The following is a 19,127-nucleotide window of genomic DNA, read 5'->3' as shown; positions in this document are numbered from 1 at the left end:
GACTTATGGACAAAAAAGAAAGCAGAGAAGGGATGTTCTACTGAAACTATTTCTAGAATTGTGTTGTTGGCTTAGTTATAATACTGAAAATTTTAAGGGAGTGGATATGTCTGCCTGTCTGTCTGTCTTTTTAGAGTTCCTTCTCTAACATTACTCTCCTCCCAATTTTAAAATTAAGAGGAGGATTATGAGATAGTATATGTGAAGATATCTAGCAGTTTGCCTCCTAATTGTTAAAAATGTAGTATCATTGTGTTTTATTGCACTGCATTGTATTTTTTCCAAAGAGCCTCTAGCTCAAAGCTTGGGGACAGTGTATATGATTTTCATTACATTTTAAACATTAATTTCAGTCTGTATTTGAGAATAGAACAATGGGAAGTTTTAATTCCTTTGTCTGTTTGTAAAAACAAAACCATCCTCTTTGGTAAATGCAAATATTCAAACTTAAAGGAAAATCATGATGGAAAATAAAAAATTAAAAGCCAGTGAGGAAGAAAAGATGTTCTATCAAAACTATTTATTGCAATGAGTTAAAATTCTAACTGCTTTTTAAAAGCTTCTGCATTTGCTTACACCTTTTCTTTCCCTCTAATTGAAGAGAAAACATGCCATTAAAAAAAGGAGACTGTTTCATATTATTTTTTACTTACCTACTGTTGTAGGCAAGCATCTTCAGAGCTACTCTAAAAGGTCAGAAGTTAAGGTAGCATGAATGACTTTGCATTTTGAAGGTAAAAAGAGAATGCTTGAAGGTGGATTAACTAATGCTAACTCCCTAACCAACTGTTAGAAGATGGAGAAAATTGCTTCTAAATGCAGCAACTGAGGACTCAACTCATTCTGCTAAGCAGCAGCTAAAACCAATGTGCCTGGATAGTATTTTTTTTATTAAGGTATCATTGATACACAATGTAATAAAGGTTCCACATGAGCAACAATGTGGTTATTACATTCACCCATATTATCAAATCCCCACCACCACCACATCATTGCAGTCACTATCCATCAGCATAGTAAGAAGCTGTAGAGTCACTATTTGTCTTCTCTGTGCTATACTGCCTTCTCCATGGCACCCCTACATTATGAGTGCTAATCATAATGCCCCTTAATCTTCTCCCTCCTTCCCTGCCCACTTCCCTTTCGTAACCACTAGTCCCTTCTTGGAGTCTGTGAATCTGCCACTGTTTTATTCCTTCAGTTTTGCTTTGTTGTTATACTCCATAAATGAGTGAAATCATTTGGTCCTTGTCTTTCTCCACCTGGCTTATTTCACTGAGCATAATACCCTCTAGCTCCATCCATGTTGTTGCAAATGATAGGATTTGTTTTCTTCTTATGGCTGAATAGTATTCCATTGTGTATATGTACCATATCTTCTTTATCCATTCATCACCTAATGGACACTTAGGTTGCTTCTATATCTTGGCTATTATAAATTGTGCTGCCATAAACAGGGGTGCATATGTCTTTTTGAATCTGGGATCCTGCATTCTTAGGGTAAATTCCTAGGACTGGAATTACTGGGTCAAATGGTATTTCTATTTTTAGTTTTTTGAGAAACCTCCATTCTGCTTTCCACAATGGTTGAACCAATTTACATTCCCACCAACAGTGTAGGAGGGTTCCCCTTTCTTTGCATCCTCACTCAAATTGTTGTTTCTTGTCTTTTGGATGTTGTCCTAAGTAACTAGTGTGAGGTGATATCTCATTGTGGTTTTAATTTGCATTTCCCTGGTGATTAGTAATGTGGAGCACCTTTTCTTGTGTCTGTTGGCCATCTGAATTTCTTCTTTGGAGAACCTTCTCTTCATATCCTCTGTCCATTAGTTAATTGGGTTATTTGCTTTTTGGGTGTCGAGGTGTGTGAGTTCTTTACATATTTTGGATGTTAACCCCTTGTCAGATATGTCATTTACGAATATATTCTCCCATACTGTAGGATATCTTTTTGTTCTACTGATGATGTCTTTTGCTGTTCAGAAACTTTTTAGTTTGATGTAGTCCCAATTTGTTCATTTTTGCGTTTGTTTCCCTTACCCAAGGAGATGTGTTCAGGAAAATATTGCTCATGATTATATTCAGAGATTTTTGCCTATGCTTTTTCTAAGAGTTTTATGGTTTCTGACTTACATTCAGGTCTTTGATCCATTTCAAGTTTATGTTTGTGTATGAAGTTAGACACTAATCCAGTTTCATTCTTTCACATGTAGCTCTCCAGTTTTGCCAACAGCACTTGTTGAAGAGGCTGTCACTTCCCCATTGTATATCCATGGCTTCTTTATCATATGTTAATAGGCCGTATATGTTTGGATTTATAGCTGGGCTCTCTATTCTGTTCCATTGATCTATGGATCTGTTCTTGTGCCAGTACCAAATTGTCTTGATTACTGTGGCTTTGTAGTATATCTTGACGTTGGGGAGCATAATCTCTCCAGCTTTATTCTTCCTTCTCAGGATTGCTTTGCCTACTGGGGATCTTTTGTGATTCCATATGTATTTCATAACTCTTTTTTCTTGTTCATTGAAGAATGCTGTTGATATTTTGATAGAGATTGCATTGAATCTGTAGATTGCTTTAGGCAGGATGGCCATTTTGACAATATTTATTCTTCCTAACCATGAGCATGGGATGTATTTCCATTTATTGGTGTTTTCTTTAATTTCTGTCATGAATGTCTTGTAGTTTTCAGAATATAGGTAATTCACCTCCTTGGTTAGGTTTATTCCTAGGTATTTTTCCATTAGTTCACCATTAGTATATAGGAATGCAACAGATATTTGTGTATTAATTTTGTATCCTGCAACTTGGCTGAATTCAGTTATTAGTTCTAGTAGTTTGGGGTGGATTTCTTAGTTTTTTTTCTTTTTTTTATGAACAACATCATGTCATCAGCAAACAGTGACAGTTTAACTTCTTTCTTACCAATCTGGATGCCTTTCATTTCTTTGTGTTGTCTGGTTGCTGTGGCTTTGACCTCCAATACTATGTTGAATAAAAGTTGGGGGGAGAGTGGGCATCCTGTTCTTGTTTCCGGCCTTAGAGGAAAAGCTTTCAGCTTTTTGCTTTTAAGTATGATGTTTGCTGTGGGTTTGTTGTATATGGCCTTTATTATGTTGAGGTACTTGCCCTCTACACCCATTTTGTTGAGAGTTTTTGTCATGAATGGATGTTGAGTTTTGTTCAATTATTTTCCAGCATCTATGGAGATGATCATGTGATTTTGTCCTTTTTTTGTTGATGTGCCCTGTGATGTTGATGGATTTTTGAATATTGTAACATCCTTGCATTCCTGCAATAAATCTTACTTGATAATGATGGATGTTCTTTTTGATGTATTTTTGAATTTGGTTTGCTAATATTTTGTTGAGTATTTTTGCATCTTTGTTCACCAGGAACATTGGTCTGTACTTTTCTTTTTTTGTGGAGTCTTTGCCTGGTTTTGGTGTTAGAGTGATGTCAGCCCATAGAATGAGTTTGGAAGTATTCCCTCCTCTTCTACTATTTGGAAAACTTCAAGGAGGATGTCTTCACAGCCAGGAAGCCATATCTGGCTTGGGGGTTTTGTTCTTAGGTTGTTTTTATTTTTTACTTTTTATTACTTTATTTCGGTATCATTAATTTATAATTACATGAAGAACATTATGTTTACTGGGCTCCCCCTTTCACCAAGTCCTCCCCACAAACCCCATTATAGTCACTGTCCATCAGCATAGTGAGATGCTGTAAAATCACTACTTATCTTCTCTGTGTTGCACAGCCCTCCCCATGCCCCACCCCACATTATACATGCTAATTGTAATGCCCCCTTTCTTTTTCCCCACCCTAATCCCTCCCTTCCCACCCATCCTCCCCAGTCCCTTCCCTTTGGTAACTGTTAGTCCATTCTTGGGTTCTGTGATTCTGCTCCTGTTTTGTTCCTTCAGTTTTTCTTTGTTCTTATACTCCACATATGAGTGAAATCATTTGGTACTTGTCTTTCTCTGCCTGGCTTATTTCACTGAGCATAGTACCCTCTAGCTCCATCCATGTTGTTGTAAATGGTAGGATTTGTTTTCTTCTTATGGCTGAATAATATTCCATTGTGTATATATACCACATCTTCTTTATCCATTCATCTACTAATGGACACTTAGGTCGCTTCCATTTCTTGGCTATTGTAAATAGTGCTGCGATAAACATAGGGGTGCATCTGTCTTTTTCAAACTGGGCTGCTGCATTCTTAGGGTAAATTCCTAGGAGTGGAATTCCTGGGTCAACTGGTAAGTCTATTTTGAGGATTTTGAGGAACCTCCATACTGCTTTCCACAATGGTTGAACTAGTTTACATTCCCACCAGCAGTGGAGGAAGGTTCTCCTTTCTTCACATCCTCACCAACATTTGTTGTTCTTTCTCTCTTGGATGGTGTCGATCCTTACTGGTATGAGGTAATATCGCATTGTGGTTTTAATTTGCATTTCTCTGACGACAAGCGATGTGGAGCATCTGTTCATGTGTCTGTTGGCCATCTGAATTTCTTCTTTAGAGAACTATCTGCTCAGCTCCTCTGCCCATTCTTTAATTGGATTATTTGCTTTTTGTTTGTTGAGGTGTGTGAGCTCTTTGTATATTTTGGATGTCAAGCCTTTATCGGATCTGTCATTTATGAATATATTCTCCCATACTGTACGGTACCTTTTTGTTCTATTGATGGTATTCTTTGCTGTACAGAAGCTTTTCTGATTGATATAGTCCCACTTGTCCATTTTTGCTTTTGTTTCCCTTGCCCGGGGAGATATATTCATGAAGAAGTCATTCATGTTTATGTCCAAGAGATTTTTGCCTATGCTTTTTTCTAAGAGTTTTATGGTTTCATGACTTACATTCAGGTCTTTGATCCATTTCAAATTTACTTTTGTGTATGGGGTTAGACAGTGATCCAGTTTCATTGTCTTGCATGTAGCTGTTCAGTTTTGCCAGCACCATCTGTTGAATAGACTGTCATTTCCCCATTGTATGTCCATGGCTCCTTTATGGAATATTAATTGACCATATATGTTTGGGTTAATGTCTGGAGTCTCTAATCTGTTCCACTGGCCTGTGGCTTTGTTCTTGTGCCAGTACCAAATTGTCTTGATTACTGTGGCTTTTTATTAGAGCTTGAAGTTGGGGAGCGAGATCCGCCCCCCCGCCCCCCCACTTTATTCTTCCTTCTCAGGATTGCTTTGGCTGTTCAGGGTCTTTGGTGTTTCCATATGTATTTTTGAACTATTTGTTCCAGTTCCTTGAAGAATGCTGTTGGTAATTTGATAGGGATAGCATTGAATCTGTAGATTGCTTTGGGCAGGATGGCCCTTTTCAGGATATTAATTTTTCCTAGCCCAGAGCATGGGATGAGTTTCCATTTGTTAGTGTCCTCTTAAATTTCTCTTAAGAGTGTCTTACAGTTTTCAGGGTATAGGTCTTTCACTTCTTTGGTTAGGTTTATTCCTAGGTATTTTATTCCTTTTGATGCAATTGCGAATGGAATTGTTTTCCTTATTTCTCTTTCTATTGGCTCATTGTTAGTGTATAGGAAAGCCACTGATTTCTGTGTGTTAATTTTGTATGCTACGACTTTGCTGTATTCCGATGTCAGTTCTAGTAGTTCTGGAGTGGAGTCTTTAGGATTTTTTACGTACAATATCAATTCATCTGCAAATAGTGACAGTTTAACTTCTTTACCAATTTGGGTTCCTTTTATTTCTTTGTTTTGTCTAACTGCCATCGCTAGGACCTCCGGTACTATGTTGAATAACAGTGGGGAAAGTGGGCATCCCTGTCTTGTTCCCGATCTCAGAGGAAAAGCTTTCAGTTTCTTGCTCTTCAGTATGATGTTGGCTGTGGGCTTATCATATATGGCCTTTATTATGTTGAGGTACTTGCCCTCTATTCCCATTTTGCTGAGAGTTTTTATCACGAATGGATGTTGAATTTTGTCAAATGCTTTTTCAGCATCTATGGAGATGATCATGTGGTTCTTCTCTTTCTTTTTGTTTATGTGGTGGATGATGTTGATGGATTTTCAAATGTACCATCCTTGCATCCCTGGGATAAATCCCACTTGGTCAATGTATGTGATCCTTTTGATGTATTTGTGAATTTGGTTTGTTAACATTTTGTTGAGTATTTTTGCATCTACGTTCATCAGGGATATTGGTCTGTAATTTTCTTTTTTGGTGGGGTCTTTGCCTGGTTTTGGTATTAGGGTGATGTTGGCTTCATAAAATGAGTTTGGGAGTATTCCCTCCTCTTCTATTTTTTGGAAAACTTTAAGGAGAGTGAGTATTATGCCTTCTCTGTGTCTGATAAAATTCTGAGGTAAATTTATCTGGCCCAGGAGTTTTGTTCCTGGGTAGTTTTTTGATTAGCGCTTCACTTTCTTTGCTGGTAATTGGTTTGTTTAGATTTTGTGTTTCTGCTTTGGTCAGTCTTGGAAGGTTGTATTTTTCTATGAAGTTGTCCATTTCTTCTAGGTTTTCCAGTTTGTTAGCATATAGGTTTTTATAATATTCTCTAATAATTCTTTTTATTTCTGTGGGGCCCATCCTGATTTTTCCTTTCTTGTTACTAATTCTGTTGATGTGTGTTGATTCTCTTTTTCTCTTAATAAGTCTTGCTAGAGGCTTATCTATTTTGTTTATTTTCTCAAAGAACCAGCTCTTGGTTTCATTGATTTTTTTCTATTGTTTTATTCTTCTCAATTTTATTTATTTCTTCTGTGATCTTTATTATGTCCCTCCTGCTGATTTTAGGCCTCATTTGTTCTTCTTTTTCCAATTTCTATAATTGTGACGTTAGACTATATATTTGGGATTGTTCTTCCTTCTTTAAATATGTCTGGATTGCTATATACTTTCCTCTTAAGACTGCTTTAGTGTGTCCCACAGAAGTTGGGGCTTTGTGTTGTTGTTGTCATTTTTTTCCATATATTGCTTGATCTCTATTTTAATTTGGTCACTGATCCATTGATTATTTAGGCACATGTTGTTTAGCCTGCATGTGTTTGTGAGCCTTTTTGCTTTCTTTGTACAATTTATTTCTAGTTTTATACTTTTGTGGCCTGAAAAGTTGGTTGGTAGAATTTCAGTCTTTTTGAATTTACTAAGGCTCTTTTTGTGACCTAGTATGTGGTCTATTCTGGAGAGTGTTCCATGTACACTTGAGAAGAATGTGTATTCTGTTGCTTTTGGATGTAGAGTTCTATAGATGTTTATTAGGTCATCTATTCTAGTGTGTTGTTCAGTGCCTCTGTGTCCTTACTTATTTTCTATCTGGTGGATCTGTCCTTTGGAGTGAATGCTGTGTTGAAGTCTCCTAAAATGAATGCATTGCATTCTATTTCCTCCTTTAGTTCTGTTAGTATTTGTTTCACATATGCTGGTGCTCGTGTGTTGGGTGCATATATATTTATAATGGTTATATCCTCTTGTTGGACTGAGCCCTTTATCATTATGTAATGTGCTTCTTTATCTCTTGTTACTTTCTTTGTTTTGAAGTCTATTTTCTCTGATACTAGTGCTGCAACACCTCCTTTTTTCTCCCTGTTATTTGCATGGAATATATTTTTCCATCCCTTGACTTTCAGTCTGTGCATGTCTTTGGGTTTGAGGTAAGTCTCTTCTAGGCAGCATATAGATGGGTTTTGCTTTTTTATCTATTCTATTAGTCTCTGTCTTTTGATTGGTGCATTCAGTCCATTTACATTTAGGGTGATTATTGAAAGATATGTACTTATTGCCATTGCCGGCTTTAGATTCGTGGTTACCAAAGGTTCAATGTTAGCTTCTTTAGTATCTTATTGTCTAACTTAACTTTCTTATTGAGCTATTATAAATACTGTGTGATGATTCTTTATTTCTCTCCCTTCTTATTCTTCCTCCTCCATTATTCATATGTTGGGTGTTTTATTCTGTGCTCTTTTGTGTTTCCTTTGACTGCTTTTGTGGGTAGTTGATTTTATTTTTTGCCTTTAGTTAGTATTTGGTTGGTCTGCTTTCTTTGCTGTGATTTTATTTTCTCTGTTGACATCTATTTAGCTGCCATCTAGAGCAGTTCCTCTAAAATATCCTGTAGTAATGGTTTCTGAGAGGCAAATTCCCTCAACTTTTGCTTGTCTGGGAATTGTTCAATCCCTCCTGCATATTTAAATGATAATCATGCTGGATATAGTGGTCTTGGTTCAAGGCCCTTCTCTTTTATTGCATTAAATATATCATGCCATTCTCTTCTGGCCTGTAAGGTTTCTGTTGAGAAGTCTGATGATAGCCTAATGGGTTTTCCTTTGTAGGTGACCTTTTTCCTCTCTCTAGCTGCCTTTAACACTCTGTCCTTGTCCTTGATCTTTGCCATTTTAATTATTATGTGTCTTGGTGTTATCCTCCTTGGGTCCCTTCTGTTGGGAGTTCTGTGTACTTCCGTGGCCTGAGCGATTATTTCCTCCCCCAGTTTGAGGAAGTTTTCAGCAATTATTTCTTCAAAGACACTTTCTAACCCTTTTTCTCTCTCTTCTTCTTGTGGTACCCCTATAATGCAGATATTTTTCCTTTTGGATTGGTCACACAGTTCTCTTAATATTATTTCAGTCCTGGAGATCCTTTTATCTCTCTCTGCATCAGCTTCTATGCGTTCCTGTTCTCTGATTTCTATTCCATCAGTGACTTCTTGTATCTCATCCATTCTGCTTTTTAATCCTTCCAGAGATTGTTTTATTTCTGTAGTCTCCCTCCGTACTTTGTCTGTTAGCTCTTGCAGTTTTCTCTGTAGCTCCATCTGCATGGTTATGACCTTTATTTTGTATTCTTTTTCTGGAAGATTGGTTAGGTCTGTCTCTCCAAGCTCCTTCTCAGAGGTTGTGTCTGTGATTTTGGTCTGGATCAAATTCTTCTTCCTTTTCATGGTTATAGAGGTAGTTGTGGGGAGCTGGTGCATTTGTTGACTGGTAAATCATCCCTTCTTGCTAGTTTATGACCTTCCTCTCCTGGGAGAACAGCAACCCCTATCAGCTTCTGCTGGGCAGCTGCGCTCAGACGGGCTTCTGATTCATGCCCGGCCGCTGTGAAAGAAGCTCTGCCCTGCTGCTGTGGGCGTGGCCCACCTCAGGCTGCTATTTTTTTTTTTTTTACAAACCAAAAGACTTTATTCCTTATCTAAACCAACACATAAAAAATCCTCAGTAATAAACAAACCACATGACCTTAGTCAAGCCTCTCAATGAGGTCCAAGCAAGGAGACAGAGACACACAAGGAGAGGGAGAGGCCACAGTGTGGCTCAAGGCCATGGCATGGCTAGAGGAAACCCACAAGGCCTGGGGAGGGGCTGGTATGGCAGCCAGAGAGGGGGGCGGACTTGTGAGGCATGCCCTGGCCCTGGCCCTGGCGGCGGGGGTCAGGCAGGGATCCAGCTGCTTCTCGGCCTGGGCTATTCAGCGGGTGAAGTGGCTGCGATCTCTGGTGAGCTGCTCCCAGGGACCCTGGCAGGCTGCCTGGGCCGGACCTGCTCAGACAGCCAGGAAATGGATGGAGCCCTTCTCTAAGAATTGCACCTTTCTGGCCCTTAAGGGAGTCTCAGGGCCTGGATTCTGGGTGGGGATTTCTTCAGACTTGAGCTGCCTTTGCAGTTGGAGGGACAGCCGAGGAGGAGCCCAGGGAGGTGGTGGCTTCTCCCCAGGAAAATAAATGGCCACGTGGAAGGGACATGGCTCGGCTTCTCCCAACTCAGCAGCTTGCCCTCCCTCTATAATTAAGTATTAAGTTAAGTATGTGACATAGGAATTCAGAGAGGAAGAAGTCTGAAACAAATAGAAACAATAGGCTGGAGAAACAGTTTTTTTCAGAGAAAAGGAAGTCTATAATAAATACAAACTGTAGATGAAATCTGTAATAAATACAAACAGAAAGCTGTGCAGTATTAGTGGGAGGAGTATGGGAAGGAGGATGAAAACAACTTGAGCAGAGAATGAAATGAGTGTGGTGTGGTGTGGTGTTTTTGATATGGGGAAGTCAGCCATGCTTTAGAGCAGAAGCCAATTTTGGTGAATGGTTGTGAAACAGGTCTACTTGTAAAAGGCCTTGAAACTCCAAGTAGGCTCTACATTAATTACTTGTGACTTCTGACTCCAAATTAATTTAACGTACACTTATTGACATTGACCCAGACCACTGTATGAGTCTCACTATGCTCCTCTCATACCCCCTGGTTATGGCCACAATAAACTTTTAACAATTTCCTGAACATGGTCATTTTTTTCGCCATACTATACTTAATGTCTCAGCATCATTTGGCATAATTGCTCATGCCCTCCTAATTGAAACAGTTTTTTTGACTCCCTTTTGACAGACTTTGACTTTTTTCTTATCTCATCATTTCTCAATCTCCTTTACATTGACTCCTCATTAATTTGAAAAAATAATCTAATCTCAAATTATTGGAGCACCTTACGGCTCCATCTTGGCCTCACTCCTTTTCTCTAAATATCTGTTTTCCATGGGTGATTTCTTTTGGCCACAAAAAAAATCTAAATACTTTTTGTATGCTGTCACTCTCATGTTTTGAGCTCTCTTACTTGACCTTCAACTCTTACAGACAATTGTAAATGCAGAGCTATTCCTTAACTGTTTATAGGATTGAATTGAATGACCTTTTAGTATGCTAGTTGCCAAGGGAAATACTGTTGAAAAATTAGATATTTACCCTCAAAAAGCTTATAGTCTTGAATTTTGTATGCCTAATAGGTATCCTAAACTTAATATATCCAAAACTTCACTCCTCATTTCCCCACCTAGCCTGTTCATACTGCAGATCTCTTTATTAAATGCAGTTCTGTTCTTCCATTTGTTTAGTCCAAAAGCCTTGGGGTTACACTTTTCTTTCACACTACATTAGTAAGTTTATCTGTCTTCTACCTATAAAGTACATCTGAATCTGACAACTCTTAATCATCTCCACTTCTACCATCCTAGTCCAAGCCACCATTGCTTTGTGCCGAGACTAGCCTCCTGTGTGTTTTCCCTGCCTTCATTCTTTCCTCATTGGAGCCAGAGCAGCCAAAATGCCATATAAATGTATTTGTAAATACAAGTTGTATCTTAACCATTTCCCCTTGTAAAAACCTGATGGCTTTCCTTTGTAATTACTATAAATAATAAATTTTTTACTGTGGTTTACAAGGACCTACATGATCAGACTTTTGCTATCTTTTTCTTACTGAACCAGCCTCAACTTAAGTGTCACTTCCTCAGAGATGTTTTGCTCAACTATTCTGTTGAAAACAATTCCCTTCAACCTGTCCCTCTATTAACTTTTATTTTATAATCCTGTTTTATTTTCCTCATAGCATTTAGCATTCTCTAAAATTATTCATTTACTTGGTTATTGTTTGTCTAGAATGTAAATTTCATGAAAGAAGAGACTATTTTTCTTACCACTGTATCTCTAGCAAATAGAACAGTGTTATAAATATAGGTACGTGCTCAATAAATATATATTAATTGACTGAATGATCATGCTTTGTTCTTCCACATACTATTTCCTTGTCTAAAAAGTGCCACACATTTCTCTTCCCCAAATAAAACAAAAATTTCTTCTCTGTGATAAATTCTGAAGTTCTACTTATCCTTCATATTTCAACCTTTATTTTTCTTTTTCTCTGAAGCTTTTCTTTAACCCTTTTCCTCTCACTGAGGCAGAGCTAAGCACTTCCTTCTCTGTTTTCATTGTACTTTTTTTTTTCGATTTCTCTACTGTCCCTATTAACTTATACAATGACTGTTTATCTGTCTACCCTTATTAAATTGTAAAGCTCTTTATGGGTAGAAACTACATATTATTTGGGTTGGTTTCCTAAGCACCCGGAATAGTGCAAGGCATTGCATTAACGTTGACAAATAGATGAATCAAAATCAAAATCTTAATTCCCATAGTTTTCTAGAAGACAACATTGCAGTGTGAGGTGTAAAGATGAATATATCTCTTTCCTTCTGGAAATTCACAGTTTACTTATTATTCAAATAATATTTATTTGTAGTGTGGCAGGCATTATGTTTAACAGCTAAGCATACAGTGACATAGGTTCCTGTCTAAAGAAGCTTTATTTTAGTGGGGCATCATTTCCTTTAATCCATAGTATTTCATGCTATATGTTGGTGTTTCCTGTAGTTAACCTGTGAACTCTATGGGAGATAATGGGGCAGACATTGTCTAACTGCCTAATACTAATCTTAAATTTCATGTATGTTTACCACATAGTTACACATTGGCAAAGGAGGAGTGATAAACTCCAGAACCATACAGCACACCCAAAATATTTTACTGATTCTGTAAGCATGGCATAATTACCTTGAGGCTGCAGTATAGATTATTCACACATAATGGGGATAAAATTTTATTTTTAATGCTGATAGTGCTTCTTAATATTGTCATAAACACATAGAACCATGACTTAAGTGTCTTAATTTTTGTGGCTAATTTAATTTACTCTTTATAGTTCTGACACATTTCTAATATTTTAGAACTTTGGCATAGAGTTTAGTGTTGATCTAAATTCTCCAGTTTCTGAATTCTGTATATTGCTAAGTCCTAAGTGAAAACACAATTATTTTGAAGGAATTTAGGTATAGCAATTAAAGTTCTATAGATTTCAACATCTTCTGAATTTTGACTGAAGCCATATTTCTATTCTTATAGAACATTCATGAATATAAACAATACTTTTGTATTTCTGTTCTTCTAGAACATCAGTTTCACTTCGAATTGAACAGAGCTTTTGAGTATACATTTTAGTAACATATTTGGAATTCGATACAATTGATAAATCTGGTTCTCTAGGAGGAAATATATATGCAAACTAGCATATGACTTGTAGAAAATTCTTATGTATGCAGACTATTTAGACTGAAGTTTAAGAACACCTTGGTAGAGAAGGAGTTAACAGGTTAGCTCCCCTCGGTTGTTCTCAGCATGCTCTCTTACCTTTAGGAGCTGAAAAGATGATAACATTGGGCCCGGACATGCCTGTGTGGAGGTTATGGTACTCCTGGGGTTTTTGCAGCTCGGTGTAAAGCAAGCTAGAACTTGTTCATCTCAAGAGTTCCTTGTTTTTCTTTCAACCCTTTCAGTGCCCTGCAGGAGTCATTAAATCAAAACTTCATGCTGATCATCACCCACCGAGAAGTCCAGCGGGAGTACAACCTGAACTTCTCAGGAAGCAGTACCATTCAAGAGGTGAGTTATGTCTCACAGCTAAGGAATAAAGGTAGTTCATTATAGCTAATGTTGACCCTGTTAAAAAGGGCCTATCTGTTCTGGTTGGAAACTCGCTTTATGTTTCATTATTGGGTTCTTAATTTTAATTAACTGGAGCATCAATAATTACTGTAGATATGATGACTTGACCTAGAAAGATGGATGTTGTAAATGAGAGCTCTTGATAATTCTTAAAATAGTCAACTTAAAACCCTGTTTGAAAATAACTCATTATTATATATTATATTTCATGATTTTATAGTAATTATTCAAAACACTAATTTGGCAATTGTTGACAGCATGCATTTTGAACATGCTTATATTTTATTTGAAAGGTTGCTTTCAGATATATTATTTATAACGTGTACCTTGCCTTTTTCCAAAAGGAATTTGAGACAGCTTTTCTTAAGCAGATCAGTCCCAGCCTTGGGCAGTTTTCCTGAGATGGTATTGGAGACTGTCAGTCATTTAGCTCAGAATATCCAAGAAGAGTCTATTTATTGTGTCAATATTTTCTTCAGTGTGGCCAACCAGGGCCACTGTTTCAAAAAAGAACCTCCCCCAAGAGAGAAGTACCTTCTTGCCCATGGCCCCAACCACCTAAAAGCCAGTAATTTATCTCCATGGGGGTAAGATGTGTAAGGCTATGATAGCACTTGTGTTTAAAAGCATTGCAATGATGATTATGTCACATTACCCCTTATAAGTTGTCAAGACAGCAATAATTTATCTACTGATATTTTTATAAAGAGAATTAATTATGCTTAATCTTGGATTATTTCACAAATTTTTCTTAGACCACATTGACTATAATAATTAATGTCATATTGAAAGAACAAGTTGTTTTCACCCTAATCGTTTTTCAAAAGTATATGAATTGTTTCAGTAATAGCTAGACTATTAATGGTTTCCTTTTTTCATGTTATGTCAATGAATTTCAACTTGTGAATTTGACATAAATAACTGAATGCTTGAAGTTTATTTTCTGTTTATCACTTGAATAGTTTGTTGACTAGTAACTAAAATCTTTAAAAAATTTTGTGGCCTCTAATTTGACTCATATGTTTGAGATATTTAATTTCTTTCCAGGATTTTAAATATATTAACTGTCATTGCATTTTTAACCTCTATAATGGATATTTGTCTAAATTAAAGTTTTTAATTCCTTGAAATATTACCATTATTTTTACATTAGAAATAATGTTTATAACTATGGCTCAGTTGCAGAGTTACTGTGGAAACTTAATGATAGTAAAATTTTAATTACTGAATAAAATTAAATACAGAAAATTTAGTTTCAAAATAATAACTCCATTTAAGAAAAGCAGAGGTAATGAGTCAATTCCATTATGTTGTTGACTTACTTTTTTAAATTGAAGACTAGTATAATGCATAATGGATAAAAATTGATTGCTTTATTTTTCTTTCTGATTGAGATTTTTATAGCTAATATTCTACCTTTTTGTTTTTCACATTTCCAGTTTCCATAGTTTGAGTGTATTTCAACTTCCTCCCAGAAGAGGGCAGAAAGGACTATTAAACTGATAGTCTAAAAATGCATTCAGTGTTTTCAAATTAGCTTCTCTTATATTAACAAAAAGGAGCATAATGGCCAAGTTATTGTTTGATTTACAGATAATTGGCATATTGCACGGAGGAGACTTAATTTCACCCTTTTAAATTAAACAGGGAGATTTAAAAAGACATAAAATATTCATTAATGTTCGGTGATTATAAAGTAGTGGCATATATTTATTTTGCCTTTATTACTGTTTCGATGGGAAAATACTGCAAATATTTCCGAAATCGAGTTGGCCATACTGACAAGTTGAAATGTTTAAGCAGCGTTAATGCAATCTGCTCACACCTGATATCCTATGCAGAATGATTCAAAATGACTACATCAATTATTAAAAGAAATATTTAAAATTCTGTAAATGTGCCATTGTGTGCCACAGTTGGCTGAAACTGTTCTCCATGGCTTGCTATGTAGATTATCAAATATATTTTAAGCTTCAAGGACTTGAAAACAGTAAATCTTTTTCATACTATTTTCCAAATGAAAAATGTCCCAGGAATGTTTTTGCAAAGACAGATATTCCTCTGTATTTCTTGGCAACGGTTTGGTTTCTTCTTTTTTTTCCTATCTCTTTTTTTTTTTTTTCAGTTGATTTAAAACAATATTTTGAAATGCTACTTGCCAGGAAAAAATAAATGTTGTTTCTAATATCAGTTGCTTTTCTGTGAGTAGACAGATACACATAGGCTCTTTTATTCTGTACAGTTTAGAAAAGGGACATAGATTATACTCTGTAGGCCAAGTCCTATGACTCTTCTTCAACTTGTGGAATACCTGGGGGGGTTTCAGGAGGATGAGACGCTCTTATGCTACAGCCATGCAACCCACAGTGACAGTTAAGTATGTTCATTTTTTTTGTCGTGTGATTAAAAATCAGTTTGCAACACAGTAAAAATAAAATCTTGAAATAGTTTTGCAGTGTTATTTTATAAATGCTAGAATTTTTACTATCAATGTGGTAGCTTAATGATGCCATCTATCTTAAATTATAAATTAATTTCTGTCAGTTTCAGAAATTTCTTTTCAATGTTGCTTAATAGGTTAAAGAATGAATTCTAACCAACATATGAGAGAGAGAAAAAAACCTGATATTTTTTCCCTATAGTAGTATGTTATTTTTATTGTAGGTGAAGAAAAATACCAGTTTTGGGTATTTTTAATTTTTGAAAGCCTTGCATTTTTAAAAGAAAGCTTTTGTAATGTTTTTCTTCCAGAGTGAAATTTCTGTTAAATAGGGTTGAAAAAGACACTATGATTTCAACTTTTAATTAGATGAAATACACTTTTTAAAAATACTGAATTAGGAAATAGAACTTAGATGCAGTTTGAATTTCAAATAAACTGTTCAGTGACCATATGTTCATGCAACTTAGTGGTGATAAACCCATAGTTGTACAAGTGTTTGTTCATTCTGCCTCTGTGGTCTCCTGCTTCACAATGAATGACTTATGTCCTTTGGGTCTTCTAGATTTTAATTTAAGCTGGTTAGATTTTGAGAATTTTTTTTTAAGCTCTTTACAAATCCTTTCACTTACGTTATCCTCCTACTTGAGAAAAGGCAATGATAGTATACAAAGGTCAAAATAGAGAGTTGCAAGTAGTCATAAGAATAAAATCCTTTCTCTTTTACCATTATGACAAAATAGTGCATAAAAATTGTCAAATAACACTGATTTTGTCACAGCTTGTCTTTCTACCTTTTTGTGTCCCAAATTACTTGTCACACTTTAGTATATTTCCTTAAAAATTTGAACAAGCTTACCTATTTCAATGAATTTTCTACACTGAGAATTCAGGCTTATAAATAGTTAATTGTACAGATTCTAGGAATTCTAATACTGTAAAAGATCTGTGGTTGCATATATATGTGGGATTGGTTAAATTAAGGGAAAAAAGCTTGATTTGCCTACTTGCATATCCTAACCCCAGGTGTGGAAAAGGATATAAAGTCCCTGAAATCAAGCCAACTTTTCTTGGAAACTAATTCTTTTTGTCTCTCTTACTATTGCAAAAGCTATTAGGCAAAATATCCGCTTTTCTTTGTAGATGTCATACAAACTTAAGGAATACACACATGACCCAGAATAACAATGATAAGAAATCTTAGTATTTTTGTTGTGGATTCACGGAATATTACTTATCTATTACTTTGAGAATCACAATGAATAGCTATTGGTATTATGTAAATCCTCTTCCAAGTTTCACTTTACCCTAGAATTCTCACTCTTCTTATTAATGCTTATTTTGTTCTTTATCAGAAAGAAAGGGGAAAATTTACAACCTATAAAGGTATATTTTGAATGGAATAGTAAAACATGTTGCTACTAATACTAGTGATTGTCAAGTAAGAAGCCACTAGTTTGAATTAGCATCAAGAAATAAACTAAAAAAAACACATGAATCATACCAATCCTTAAAAAGAATCTTAGCTAAGTAATTGTGAAATCATGAGGTTAATTCTGATTTGGTTAATTTGAAACTCATGTTGGTTTTTGTGTCTATTTTTCTACTTGAAACTTTCTCAACTTGTTTGACTATGATGTATTTCGAACTAGCTTCCTTTAATGCTGGAGGTCATTAGTAGTAATTAAATATGTAGTCTTTTACAGATTGTTCTAATGAGCAATTTTCTGGTAGTGGGTTGACTATAACTTCTTAACTAACCATTTGTGTAAATGTTTTAAGTATAGTTGGATTTTGTTGATTTGTTTGTTTTTTAGTTGGTTTGTTTTCCATTATAGAGAAGGTGGGGGGTGCTGGCACAGAGCTTGAAGAGTAGGGTACCTGAGAATGTGCATATGCAAGGGATAAATTAAATTGTATTTATTTAATTAAAAGTTTTAAGTGGTTTATAGTCACTGCACAATAAGTGGCATATATAAGCTCAATTAGAATGGACCCACTTAATTAGCATATATCATAGATTTATTTTTAAAAATTTGAAATCACAAATGACATCTTAGCAAGAATGAAAGAGATATAATTTCTTAAGCAACTGGGCAGTGAATTCAAGCCTTTTATTCAGCCTTCAGAAAAGGAGATTATGAGTTTTTTTAAAATATGTACGTATATTACTAGTTGCAAGATTATTTTATAACTGAGATCTGTTGAAGTCATACCACTTCAAATGAACAAATCAGTAACGACCATTTTATAAATGTTGAGATTTTCTGCAATTCTTAACAAATTATCTCCTTAAGAAGTAAATTTAAATAATATTTACAATACTGCCATTTGGAACTGACAAGTCCTTTTCTTTCTCTGAAAGTATTTAGAATATTGGAAATTTTTTTTTTTAGCCCATCTATTTCTTCACCAACATTTCAAGAAGATAGAAATGGTGAAATTTCGTTAGGAATTAAGGACAATGCTTTAGTCCTTTCTTACTTGAGATATTATGTGTATCCTGACATCTTCTTGGCTGACCATGTTTCATAATCTGTGATTTGTGTGTCCGTAGTTTTGAAATGCGTGGGTTAAGAGAAATCATGTTCAGTTATCAGAAACTAATAAACATAAGACATTTTTATATGCAAGAAAAGGCAGAGAGTAAATAATTGCACTGGTGACCAATACTGTAATAATCCTGTTTTACAATATGCACTTGACAGGTTGTAATAGTGCTAATTGAAGAGACTAATTCACACTTGCTTCATTCTATTCAAAGGCAAAATCAGCAGCTTGTTTTGCTTTTGACCAGATGGTCCTCATGAACACCTACTGTGCACTTTAAGTGCTTTACTAGAATTACAAAGGCTGGGGGCTGCGTCCGACTCCAAATGATTTGAGGGGAGAGAGAGGGGGAAAAAAACCTCTGTGCTGAATGGATTTGGTGCAAGTAAATTAATTCTAGTGGACCCATTACACACTGAGCCCCCTTTTCAAAGCTCTGAGCCTCCTCGCTTGCTCTGTAGCAATGAGAAAGAGAAAGAGAAAGGCAGATTACTGCAAACAGAAATAAAAAAAGGGGGTATGAAAGGGAGAAAAGAGGCCTTGAAGCCTTTCATATCATTTGAGTTTTTCAAGTGCGTTATTTTTGGGGAGGGTGGATATATGAAAAGCCAATTGGAGTTTTTTTTGTTTTAAAGTGCGCTATTTAAGCACCATGAATATAGGCGCAAGAGCAACAGTTGACTGAGTTTACTGTGGTGAAGCTTTGTGTCCGAGGATGAATCAAATTCATTATATTCAACTCTTTGTGTTTTAACATGAATGTAGGGTTAGTTTCACAAGACTGTGTCTGTTTAGGATAATTATAATTTAATATTTTCTTTCATAAAGTTAT

At 35.7% G+C, this 19,127-nt stretch overlaps 1 protein-coding gene across 2 annotated transcripts in view; it reads left to right on the top strand.

Moving 5' to 3' along the window:
* Positions 1–19,127, top strand: part of FAF1 (Fas associated factor 1) — a 566,821-nt gene that overhangs the window by 258,710 nt on the left and 288,984 nt on the right. For both annotated transcript variants that reach the window (XM_073233907.1, XM_037021905.2), the window contains exon 7: positions 13,137–13,242. In XM_073233907.1, coding sequence (XP_073090008.1) covers positions 13,137–13,242 — 106 coding nt within the window. The remainder of the gene's footprint in view (positions 1–13,136; positions 13,243–19,127) is intronic.

The sequence above is a fragment of the Manis javanica genome, chromosome 4 (assembly GCF_040802235.1).
Source record: "Manis javanica isolate MJ-LG chromosome 4, MJ_LKY, whole genome shotgun sequence".
NCBI lineage: Eukaryota > Metazoa > Chordata > Mammalia > Pholidota > Manidae > Manis > Manis javanica.
Note: the sequence above shows the minus strand (reverse complement) of the source record. Positions and strands in the feature narration are given on the sequence as shown.